Below are 13,167 nucleotides of genomic sequence, written 5' to 3'. Positions count from 1 at the left end.
CCACTCTGTTCTTCTATTGCCGTTGTGCAAGGAATTAATAACCCTGAGGGACAACCAGCCTGTAAAAATGAGCATAACAGAAATAATAGAAAAAAGCAATAAGCAGGGGGGCAGTGACACTATGAGCACGAGAAGGCAGGATACAGATAAAGGAGCGCTGGTGCCTGGTTCAGACACTGGCTTAAACGAAACTGTATTTGCATCTCTCCTTGTGTTTCATGCCCTCGTGGCACCGGGTCTTTTGTCCAAAGTACCGGCAGAGACAGTTAGTGTATGTTTTCACCCAGGTGGACAGGGAGCCAGGAACACTCTAATCCCATTAGTTCGTTACGCGGAGCCACCGGCTGCCCTCCCCACGGAGCTGGAGTCATTAAACAGCCTCGGGAGCCGGGCTCGTCCTTTTGTTCTACCTTTGTGCAGTACCTGAGATGGTGATTACAAGAGGTTTGGGTCTGGACATTGCCATAATAAAAATGACTAATTAAAGGGTAAGGAGAGAAAGATGATGTGGTTTTTTAGCTTTCCAGTTTCTTGCCATGGGATGTTGAACAATGGAAAATAATATGCAACAACTCTGAAGGATAAAAGTGCTGTTGGTAGCTTGCACTTGTCAATCTAGGTTAAAAAGTAGATATATCAGGCAATTGAGGGAAAGATTTCTTTCCTTTTGTAATATGCATTTCAACCTCAGTACGAAATGACAGGATTCTGGCAGAATCCTAGCAGGAAATAAAGAAATCTCAGTTAAAACGTAACACAATAAAACACAAGAAGAAAATCAAGGCTAAATAGAATAATTATGTTAATTTTTTTTCCCCAAATTTGCTCTACAGAGAATAAGGGCCGCATCACTCTTGTCCTTTATGTGACCTGTGAAGGGTTCGGAAGCAGCAAAGCTCTCTCAGAGAGCTATGCCAGTGCAATGCGGATTTGGCTCACGGAGGCAAAGGCTGATTTTTCCTCTGCCTTGGGACTGAAAAGATTTCTGTGGGTACATCCCAAACCCAGACGCTGTCTTTCCACAGGGACGATGCCGTAGCTCGTAGAGGAAATATGCAGATGCGTTTCCCTTGAAAAACACGGTCCAGGAGGAGCAAGTCTGGCTGTGGTCACATCTCCCCCTCACTGTCACTCAGCCAGGAGGCACTGGGAAGGCTTCAGCAGCAGAAAGGGGAGTGAAGTGTGTCCAACTTTTGTGGGTGTCATCACTAACAGAGTCACTGCCTAATTTGTACAGAAATTAAATAATTCCTGGTGTCCAGCTCCATACTCGCAGCCTTACTTCAACGTCTTGTCTGATGTCTCTTATTAAACACAACTAACAACGGAGATGGTTATATTATTTTACATCAGCCTGCACGGTGTGTGAGAGCATCTTCCAGGAACGCTGCAAAAGCCATTTATCCAATAAAGTTTTAGGCAACTGAAAGGACATGTTTTGGAAAGAAGGCTAGAGGCTCTGTTTTTATTCTCCTGTCCAAGTGAATTCATTATTTCAATCTCAATATTTTTGGCTGCTACATGGCCATTGTGATTGCAGGTGTAATTCATCACTAGACGGCCTGCAGCTCTGCAGACGCTGTCAAGTGAATGAATCTGACCTGTGTCTGATCCTGCCCTGAGGAGCTTTGCTGGGACTTTGATGGGGACAGCCCCTGAATGACACGTGGCACAGGAGATCCACCGGGAAGCTGGGAGGGAGCGCTGGATGCACGCCTCGCTCCTTCACATTTCTGGGCACCTGCATTTGGCCACCTCCAGAAATGAATTTCTCTGTTGGATGGACCTCTGGTTTGCCCTGCATGGAGCCCTCCACCTGTGGCTTCCTCGGAGATCCCTCCCAGGGCCCAGAGGAGAAGTGATGCTCTCCAGCCTCTCCCCCTCCATCCATCAGCCTCAGGCCAATGGGAAGGAGCCAAGATTGCAGCTCCGCTCCATCTGCTTTCCCGGTGCCGGTACAGGATTCCCTGTACCTGAAACTGTGAAAGCAGTTTCCCAAATGGCTCCCAACACAAGTTCATTTGTGCACATCATAATTTTTGCAGAACTCTCCGTGCACAGGCACTTCCCAACCCTTACCCCTGTGTGCAGCTCTTTAAGAATGGCAGGATCTGGATTCTTTCTACAGCCAGTTGCAGGAGTCCCGCACGCCTGCCTGTTAAATTTACCAACACATTACATGAAAGTGTTTTTCTCCCTTCAAAGGATCTCTGCTTTTGTTGCTCAGACAATGCCGTGCCAAATAACACGGAGGCAGGGATCTGGAGCAGCAAAAACACGCATTGAGAGAAATATCTGCTTGATTTGAGCAAACGAACAGTCAATTTAGTAATCTGTGGTAATTCTGCAGTATCACATGCAATCACTCTGCAATTAAAACTCGATTAAACACATAGCTGAGTGCGTTGGAGACAGTTACGGTCTGATTTGGAAGTCCCAGCTGGGAAGCACGCTGTGCGGGTCTGTGCCACCAGCCTCTGCCGCACAGATTAGGAGACCCTGACCTGCTTTTGTCACCCTTAATCCGCATGTTTCAATCTTATCATGCAAGGGATCAAGCAGATTTAGGGTGGCAGTCCTGCCCTGTCGCTTCTCCTCCCCAGGGATGAATATGAAACGTGGGAATGTGTTAACTTTTGCCTAATACAGAACGAAAAGTGTCCTGCTCGGCGAGATACCTGGTGGCTTTTGCTGCTCTCTTGTGCCTCCCCAAGCACGTGCTTATCAAAACAGATGAGTTGTAAAACAAATTCCGGGCAAAGTGGCTGCCAAAATGAGTTTTTTATAATTTTTATCAGCTCCTAGGAGGTGTTCTCCATTATCAAAGGCTTGACTCAGGGGTTTCTTTAGTGGAATGAGATGGAGCAGGTCAGCCTGCTGGAGCTGCAGGGGAAGGGTTTGACCCAACGCCTGGTGGGGTTGAGTGTCCAGGATGGTGTTTGTGAGGCTGGAGATTTCCTGCCTTTATTTTTTGAACTAAAAATAAACCAGACCCATCCCTCACTTCTAATTAATTCAACGCAGATTTAATAGGAGCAGGGTTGCTCCATGAAATTCTGATATTGCCCACATTTGAGCAAACAAGGTGCCAAAGCTGTGGATCAGCCCAGGGCTGGGGAGCGGAGAGAGGACCCGAGCAAACTGTCCCTGGTGCGACAGCGAATGATCCTTCCACTGGGCTGAGCCTGCTTTTCCCTTCTAAATCAAACTCCTAATTTAAACATGTATCAAAACCTGAATTATTGCATCCTGTGACTTTCTGTTTTGTCTGATAACGGCTGTATTCTCTGCCCATTTGAACTGCATCCCAAGGAAGAAGGGGAGAGAGGGAGGAGGACAGCAGAAGACGAGCCCTTGTTTGTTTATTGTGCAGGAAATCCTGCGAGAGGGAAACATGAATTTTGAGTGACAGCTTTTTCATTGTGCAAAAGGAGATTTAAAGTGTGCCAGTCTTGATTTTCAGACTAAACTGGATGTGGAAGCAATCCTGGAAGTTAAATTACATTAGATTGCACTGTGTATTTTATTTTACCTTGTGTGTATCCTGTGGCTGAGGCTGGGAGACAGCCCTTCTCCAGGGCCAACATCTCGAAAGGCTCACATTGGGTTAGCATGAGCATGGACCAATATATTGTCTGTAAAAAGACCACAGCGGGTGCTCGGTGGCCGGTTTGACTGAGCACAGGAGCCATGCTCAGGAGGGATTTTCAGCCCCCATTCCTCTTCGGGGCCATCTGAGGCTCGGTGTGACTCGGAGCACTGAGATGGCGATGGATAATGTGCTACCGCTACTGACTCACATGGGACCGTGGGGATCTGCTGTAGTACAAAGAACTTGGCTGTTGTTTTCCTCCTCACTTTAGCTCTTCTGTCCCCTCTGGGGTTGTGCTGAGTCACAGCCCTGTGGCTCCGGGGTAGCCCTTGGCGAGGGCATCCCTCTGTCCTGTCCTCCTTTCCTCCAGGAGAGGGAGAAAAGAGATGCTGCTCCCTCCTTTAACCACCTCGGCTGTTGCTTAGACCTCCAGAGAAGCTCAGAACCATCCTTCCTTGATAGTCTTTTTCAGATTATTTTGGCCAATTTATTTCTTTTTCTCTGCATTTCAAGGGGAGCTGAAATGCATAGAGCTGGGGAACAGCGTGCTGTGATTTCTGAACAAAGGCAGGAGCTGTTTGGGTCTGTACTGACCCACCTGAACAACATCTCCCAGCCTTTTCTACATTTCAGCTCATCACTGGCTGTGTGTCTCCAACGCTGCCCAAGGAATGCACGCTCCATAGAATCATAGAATGGTTAGAGTTGGAAGGAACCTTAAAGATCATTGAGTTCCAACCCCCTGTCCTGGGCAGGGACACCTCCCATGAGACCAGGTTGCTCAAAGACCCTTTCAACCTGGCCTTGAACCCCTCCAGGGATGGTACAGAATAACACATCTGACAGCATTATGGGGCTCATGTCAGGGATTTGCATCAATGCTGATTTCTGGAGAAACACTCGTCGTGTATTCAAAGCTCCAGGATGTTATGTACTTATTTAGTTGATGCCATTACAAGAGAATCTCTCACAACAGGGAGCAAGTGTCACTGTGCCATTTGATGTGAGAGGTGGTAAAAGCTGGGCCAAGTGTAAATGTAGCTGGAACTGCCTCATTAAACCTTGAGGTGCTGTTTATATTAATGCGATGCTCTACCTGACAGGTTGTAGGCAATATTTATATCAGCAAGCCCCAAACTAGGGATTACGGGAGCTGCAAGGGTGGGTATGAGCCTAATAAAATTAAAACTGCTCATGCTGGTATTTGGGTCACAAGGCTGCAGAAGAAAGGATTTCCATAAAAGTCAGTAACAACCAGCAGAGATTGGGGACCACCAGAATGCACCAGCAGTACTCAGGAGAGCAAAGAAGGAGAAATTGGGAATAGCAACACGCCTGGAGAGCCCCCGGCTCCTTTAGACAGCACTGAAAACACACAGCATTTGCTGTATACAATCCCCTGTGCTCTTGCACATGTTACTGAGCAGTGTAAACATTAGATTTGACTCCTTAATTTCCATTCCCAGCAGCCAGAGATCTGCTTTTTATCTTTCTGTACCAGTTTCCTTCTTTTTTTTTTTTTTTTCCCTACTCTTGTTTGGATTAAGGGGTAGAAGATACTATCTTGCTTGAAAGGAGCCATGGTATTTCTTTGTTAATGGCAGCGGGACAGCAGAGTAAATAGGAAAAAATTTGGCATGCAAACCCAATGTATTTTACTCAGATTATATTCTCCAGTCCTGATTTTCAATGGCTTCAGCTGACAGATTTGAAAATGGATGTGAATTCCTACCCCCGCTCATGCTGGTGTTTAAATTTTCCACTGGCACCGGTTTTGTCCATAAGGAGCAGGGCAGAAAATGAAGGATAAAAGCTATCCCAAGAACAGGGTCCAAGCAGCACGTCCCTGATGACACAGTGCAACTGGGGGTGTCTTCTCCAGGTTCCTTCCAAGATAACTAATTTTTGGGAAGAGAAAGAAGTTGCTTGATTCTATTTAAACTGTCCGGGTGTTTGGAGTAGAAGGAAGAGGAAGGAAAATTTACTTTTGAGGGACAGAAAAGGTCTGCCATCTTCTCCTGACCAGCTTCAAGCCTCTTTTTATTCAGTAAAATGAGCTATAACCCAAACTTGCATCCTCTGCAGCCCCTTTCTTCTCTCCAGTTCTGAGTTTCACGTGTCTTTTGTTCCTCCCTGAACGGTTTCTGCTGCAGAGGGACTCTGGGCTGTATTTACTGCATGCTTCTGCGGTGACTAAGACCTTGGCCAGACTTTAAGTTTAAAAACACATCAGTTTTAGCTTTTTAAACACTCATTTGGAGAGGGTTTAACACCTGGAAAATCCACTTGCAGGGCATGACCAGTCCTTGAGTCGTAGTCAGAGGTGCAGCCGCGAGAGCCTGAATCCCGGCAGAAACGTTTCTCCTGCAGTGACAGTGAAGGGACATGTCTCGGGAGAGGGGAAAAAAGAGTCTCCCTGTCCCGAGAGGTGCAGCCGTGGTCCCTCTCTGCTCCTCAGAGGGTGTTTATAGAGCTCTCCCACACCGCTCTCTTCACATCGCTTGGCAGGCTGGAAAGTAAACCCGCACATACAAACATCTCTGGGAAATATATACAACTGTTATATGGCTAATTTATCCTCCCGAATTTCTGTGTGACACTTCAGCTGTTAAACTCAGCTTCTACTGACGCTTAATGTCACCGGGGTTTTGCTGAACTCCACTTGGAGTTGCTGAGACTTTTTATTATGGAGACAAACTGCCGTGAATTTAGTTCCTTTCTTGCAAAAGAAATGATTCATGGACAAATCTGATTTCCTTAGAATATAGGAATTACAAAATACAACTGTTTAAGGAGAGGGTTTTCACTGGTGCTGTTTTGTGTATTGTGGCTGCAAAGTATTTGCTATTTGTTATTCCTATTTGCAGGGTGGTTACAGTAAATCTCACAGCAATATTCTCCCCCTCAGACGGCTCCGACTGGGAACATCAGTGCAGAGACATGAATGAACTCTTCAAAACATTTGTTCAGAAGGGGGCTTATTAATGCAGAAATTAATGTAGGTTGCACGGATACTTCATTAATACTTGGCATTTGTCAAGTATTGAAGAAATGCAGAGACCCCGACATCATAGTTTTAAAATTCTTAGAGATTCAGTAAAAAAATGTGGTTTGACTTCATGCCCTAAAAAACCACCTTATGGAGGCATCACCCAGCCAGCTGCGGGAGACTGAAGGATATTCTTTTAATTGGCTAAACCTCTCTAAGTGCTTTATAATTGCTTTCACTAAGCGGCTTCTGTAATGGAGCAAACGCTACCTGGAACCGATCACATTTTAATAGGCTCAGCCAGCGTCCGCCCAGGGACAAGCAAAGCCTCCCCCTGATCTCCATCAATTTGTCTCAACAGGGTTCTCGGGGCTCAGCTGCGCCGTTCCATAGCTCCTTCCTTCCATCCATGGTGGGAACTGTCTGACGGGCAGCTGGGGAGGTATTGAAGGCTTCTTGGAGGAGAAAGGGCTGCGGGATGGTGTATTGATGGGGACAATTAGTCCCTGTCACAAAACCATCCCCTTTGGAGAAGATATGTTGGCCAAAGAGTGCTTCCAGCTTGAACCAAACCGTTTGGAAACATGAGATTGACTGAGATGGGGAAGATTTATATTGCCTCTGTCTGGAAACAATATGCCACGGTCTGGGCAGCGTACGTGAGGTTTTACCTGCTGAAGGATGCTTATTCTGGAAGGTTGCGTGTGTGCATGTGTGTGTTTCAGATTTATTTAGGATGTTATCAGGTGGTTGGATGCGATCAGAGAAGCTTCACCCTTCCATGAAGCATCATGTAGCGCCCGAGAGGCTCAGCTTCCCGGCTCTACAATGCAGCCAAGGAATAATAACAGCAATTGGAGGTGGTTTATAACCGGGGAAATGGCAAGAATATCGGGTGGGTGAAGGAGGAGGGTATTTCGGTGCAGACATTGCCCTGTTATCCCCACAAAAGAGCTGGGAAGCTGCTGGAACCTCCAGCTCCCTGAACCCGGATCCTCACACCTGGTGAAGGCTGGCAGCAGGGAGGAGGGAATTACAATCAGAAATCACACTCTTAATGAATTAACGAGCTGGCTCCCAGGCAGCAGGGCTGACTCCTTCCTTGATCCTGATCTCCCTAATTATTTTGTACATGACCAAAGTCAGACTGAGCCAAGAAACCACATAAATGCTGGCAAAGAGGAGGAAAAAGGTGTTGTGGATATTCTGAATGAAGCTGTTGGCCTGACTGCTTTTAGTTCCTATTTCAGTGTAAATAAATACATAATCTCAGTAGATCTGGAGGGAGGAAGAAAGGTGTTTGCTGCTCTGATCTCATCCAACAGCTCTGCACACCATGAAGGGCAAAAAATTCTTTTCTGAGCACCAGTTTTACAAGTTCTGAAACATTTCACTCTTAAAACAAACCCAAGCTCTCTGCACTTCATGCCAAGGTTCTCTTTTGGAAATGGAAAATACTTTGACCCCCAGGAAGCTCTGATTTTGTGCCAACAGTTTTATTAGTGTGGACAAGTGTCCTTTTTCTTTTCCCATCCTCTTCCATAAACTAGTCTAGACTGCGTACATGGTTTTGGCTGCCGTGGATCCTGGGATAAATCCTGCATGTCCGTGTTTATTTTTTGCTACATTTCAGACACCTCAGAGGCCTGGCTTATTAAAAAAAAAAGAAGTTGAGAGGAACAGGTGACAAAAGTAAATGTGAATCAAGCACCTCCACTAATCAAGTGCACCTGAAAAACGAGATGAAGCAGGATTTCACTCGCACTTCTTCCATAAAAAAAGCCTTTTCTGCCTGCTGTGGTGAATCACAGACAAAACTGACAGTGGGGTTCTTAGTTGCTGGATCTTCCTCAGCCCAGAAAAGGAGCAAGAGGCTGCTCTCTCGCTGCCTTCCCCAGCAGGGCAAGGAGCTCAGTCCTGCTGCCGGGGTGGCACTGGGGAGATGCACATGGTGTCTGGGAGTCGCTTGTGACCCACTTTTGCACCATTTCAGGCTCCAGACTCTCACTTTTATTAACTTTTCTCAGCTTTTGGAGTCCATAACAAAAGCAAAAATTTGCCTGGAGAAGAAGAAGAAGATGAAAATTAAGCTTATTGTTTGGAGAAAGAAGGGCTGTTTTTCAGTGCCTCGGAGGAAACGTGGAGCTGTTGGTGAGGGATGCTCTTCCACCACCACCCAGCAACGCCCGGGGAGAGGAGGGTGCAGAGTTAGGTCTCTCTGTTCTTATTCATGAAGAGCTCTCTCCTCCTGATGGTAAAAGGGCATACAATACTAAAAGGAGAGAGAGAGGTGTGAGATGTTGTAGCTCAAGTGAGAAAAGGCAGCTTCTCACTTAATGGCAGTAGGCAGAAGCATTAAGAAACAGAAGAAGAGAGGGAGCCCAAGGGCTTCCTCAGCCCCGTCCTGGCAGGCTCAGAGCCGAAGCAGGGCTCCCTTCTTATCCCCGGCTGGATGATGATTAACCAGGGTGCAGGGGGAGTAAATAACCACAGCCCAACAACATCATTATGGGGAATTAAATGTTTTCTGGGTTTTTCTCTCCTTTTTTCTCAGAGGCATTTCCCAGCACGGTGTTCAAAGCATGGCGGCTTGCCTACAGCAGGGACATAGCACCCGGCGTGGGATGCATCCCTCGTGAAAAACAGCTGGGAAAAGCTCCCAGAGGTTCTTGGTGCCTTCTTGAGGGATTTCTTTGGCCTGGGGAGACATCACGCGCAGGACAGGAACAGGGGAATTCTGTCACCACAGACAAGACAGCCATCGCCCCTGCCACTGTCTCGCGTCAGGTGTTCAAGTGTGCAGTGGAGTTATTTCTGGGTTATTATAAAACATCAGGTGTATGGGATTACATGAGCAATGCTTTGCTATCAAATCAGTGTTGCTATCATCAGAGTTTTGAAGAGGAGAAACACTAGGAAGAGTCTGATTTGATCAAAAATATATTTTTTTCAATATCTGAGTCATTGGGCCTTTTTTTTTTTTTCTAACAGAGAGAGGAAAATTGAAATCTGAATTAAAGCTGTGATTGATGGCGAGAAACTCTTTTCTCCTTTTTGTGTATCTTCAGGGGAGACAAGAGGAAATGGCCTCGTGTTGCGCCAGGGGAGGTTCAGATTGGATATTAGGAAAAATTTTTACACCTAAAGGGTTATGAAGCCTTGGAATGGGCTGCCTGGGGAAGTGTTTGAGGCACCATCCCTGGAGGGATTTAAAAGACGGGTTGACTTAGTGCTTAGTGACATGGTTTAGTGATGGTTTTTTATCAGAGTTAGGTTGATGGTTGGACTAGATGATCTTAAAGGTCCCTTCCAACCCAGACAATTCTATGATTCTAATGAAGCAAAAAACACCTTCAGAGCAGCTCCTGCTTTTATCTTGGAAGAAGGGGAAGGAAAACTACCAACACCGGGTTTCCAAAGTCTTTGCTTGCAACAGCGGAGAGGAATTTACACATCTAATTTACCACAGCCAATGCTAGTAGGGCTGCGTACCCTGTGCTGTGTGTCCACTCCAGCTGATCTGCTCAAACCCAATCCCACAAAACATGTTGGGTTTTAAAACTACATCAGTCCCCTGGTCACAATCAGAGCCTAAAACCAGCACCAGCCGAAAGAGATATGTTCAGGCTGGAGCTGGCCAGAAAAAGAATTAGGAAAATTTGATATTATCAAGTTGTTTCTATTTCATAGACCTGAAATACATTTTTTTCCTTAAATCTGAAATGTTAATTTATCAGCTTCTCCCCCATTGAACACAATTAATCAAATAACACTCAAATATCTCCTTAGATTCCTTTCTCTATATGTTTGGGGTTCTTTTTACCTTTAAGGGAAGATTAGGATGCAGAAAAGTGACTTGGTAGAAAAAGAAAACAGTGGAAAATAGACAGTAAAATTCCCTAGAGAACCCTTGGTGACTCAGCAAGAAATAGCTGAAGAAGGAAAAAGACCAAGAGAACAAAGAAATGTATTTTCCAAAGTCTGGGGCTTTGTGACAAGAATTGGAGACAATTTTGGCAAATGTCAAAGCATTTGGGGGCAATTTGGGCTTTGAAAGAGAGCTAATTTTCATTTTAAATATGTTTTGGGTGAAAGCATTTCCCAATTTCAACCTCTTGGGCTTCAATTTGTATTTACTTAGACACCTCTAGCCGGTTCCATGGCAAAACACGTGGATACTTACGCAGGACCCTGACGCCGTGCTTCAAGGCTTGCACGCGGCTGGGCTCCATGGACATGCTGAGCATGGTCTGCTGCCCGCCGATGGTGCAGACCTGGTTTTCCTGGGCCGCCTGTTTGAACATGACCATGAGCTGGTTGGCGATGATGGTGTTGAGCACAGAAATGACGACCATGGGGAACACGAAGGAGATGAAAGTGTTGACCTGTGGGGAGAAGACGTGGCACGGTCAAGGGATGAGAAGGATCAGTGGAGCAGGAGTTTGTGTTTTATTTCTCACAGCAATAGAGAAACAGCTTGTGGTGGAAACCTTCTCCCTCCTCTTACTGCGCTGCCTTTGGCTTTTGAAGGCTCATTGCACAGAGGGAAAACTCAGCCACCGCTGACAGACATTCATTCGTGTGGGTCAACACTCAAAAAAGGCAAATTCATTCGCGTCCAATTATGTTGTTTTCCCCTTTTCAGTGCAGTTCATTGCCAGAAATGTCTCGACCGAAACATGCCATTGATCTTTCCATCTCACGAACAGCAGGACGCTGCTTAGCTTTTATTGTGCATAGCGTCTTCTAAATAACAGTATGTTATTGTATTTTTTCTTTATTATGAGCACTCCTTGAGATCTTTTTAACTTTCTTTTTAGTGCTCTGTCCTTTCCTTGTAGATTTAATGACAGCGCTTTGTTATCTTATAATTAAATTATCCAATAAACCCTGTGCCTTAAAGGATTAAAATTGATTGGCATAAACAAGTGGAAGTTGTAATGTTTTTAGTACAAATTATTTGATTACTACAGTTTTGATGAAATTAAATGGAGGATCAAATTAAGCAGTGATTGAATCAAGTGGAAGTCACTGCTCGTGTCAAATAAAAGCAGGAAGGCTTCGTGGGGGCCTTATGGGCTGTCGAGGAACCCCGCTGGAGCTGAGCTTAGGGAACGGCAGCCCAGGGACATGGGGGAAGGTGCAGGGTTTGCCTGTGGCAAGGCTGGTCTGGTGGGATGATGGGCTGCCCTGACACACTGAGGGGCTGGGGGCCCATGGGGCTCGTTCTCTCTGCTCCCCGGCTCAGGACGGGGCTCAGCACATCACTGAGATGAGAGTGGGACAAACCGAAAACCCCTTAAATTTTTAAAATCGTTAAAATATTAACAAGAATTAAACCAGGTGCTGCAAATTACTGGGGAAGCAATTTTATTAAAAGTAATGAAATGGCAAAAAGATAAAACTACTAAAACCAGCAGGGAACTTTGCCCCGAGGCAGGGTTACAAGGCACGCTGACTTCTTCCCCCGACAGCCACATATCTTGCACCTCGGTGCTCTAAAACACAGAAGCAATCCTGCTCTCCAAGCCAACCCCATGTCCCTCTGAAAAACCAGGAAAGCCTCATCTACAAACGGGTTCTCCATCTGCTCAGATGGAGATGTCCACTCTCCACCACCTCAGCGCACAAGCATTTGCTGTACACCCAGTACCTAGTGCAGATGTGTAGTCTCTTTGCTCTGGAGGGATTAAAAAATGCCAGAGATGAACGGAAAGATGGAGAAAGAATCCAACCCCACCCCCAGGATGCTACAGGGGATCCATAAAAGGAAGAGCATAAGCATATGGGGAGCAGGTGCACTGGCAACCAGAAGCACTTAAGTTTCTTTGTTCATAAGTTTGGGAAAGATGCAGCTCCTCTTTTGGTGAAGACAGCAAGTGTTGCTGTTGCCAAAGTTTTCTTCAGATAGATGGAGTCTTTGTGCTCCAGAGCTCAATGCGTTTCACAGAAGGACCAGCTGGGTTTCGTCTCTTGCAACCCACATGGTGAGAACATCATCTCTCGTTTATGCTGGCAATTATAATAGAGCTCCTCTGCAGACTGAGGAAATTCCTAGATATAACTTTGCCTTAGCTATAAATTAGTCTTGCCTAGTAGAATTATGCAGAACTCAAAAAGTCTTTTCTGAGCTTTCTTTATAGCCTTGATTCATTCCGTAATTGTATTGTGAAGTCTTTAAAGAGCTTGGGGAATTGTCTGAAATAGCATTGACTTGCCCTTTTAAGAATTGTTATGGGAAAAGTGTGAAAATTGCATGCTTTCTATGAAAGGCTATATTTAAAGATTTTTCCCATGTCTTGTTTTTTACCAAAACTCTCCTATAGTTAAAAAAAATAATCAATATGTTCCCCGAGGTAGAAGGTTTTAATTTGTGGAAAGAATTATTTGCAAACACAAACTCTTGGGGATGATAAAGGCTAGAAAAGTTGATCCCCCTCCTGCAAACCCTCTGTATTCAGTAGGTTTTTTTTTCTGGTGAGCTGCTTATTGGGCTGTGCGAGTCCAGACCCCAGCACACTGTGCACGTCAGTGCTGTGACACTTCATTTGCAGGTGACTTTCCGCACTGTGGGAGCTGCTGCCTC

General features: G+C 45.7%; 1 protein-coding gene across 1 annotated transcript in view; it reads right to left on the bottom strand.

Moving 5' to 3' along the window:
* NTSR1 (neurotensin receptor 1) overlaps positions 1 to 13,167 on the bottom strand; it is a 50,013-nt gene that overhangs the window by 3,314 nt on the left and 33,532 nt on the right. Inside the window, exon 2 of the mRNA XM_074157609.1 lies at positions 10,765 to 10,966. Coding sequence (XP_074013710.1) covers positions 10,765 to 10,966 — 202 coding nt within the window. The remainder of the gene's footprint in view (positions 1 to 10,764; positions 10,967 to 13,167) is intronic.

The sequence above is a fragment of the Numenius arquata genome, chromosome 12 (assembly GCF_964106895.1).
Source record: "Numenius arquata chromosome 12, bNumArq3.hap1.1, whole genome shotgun sequence".
In the NCBI taxonomy this organism is placed as follows: Eukaryota; Metazoa; Chordata; class Aves; order Charadriiformes; family Scolopacidae; genus Numenius; species Numenius arquata.
Note: the sequence above shows the minus strand (reverse complement) of the source record. Positions and strands in the feature narration are given on the sequence as shown.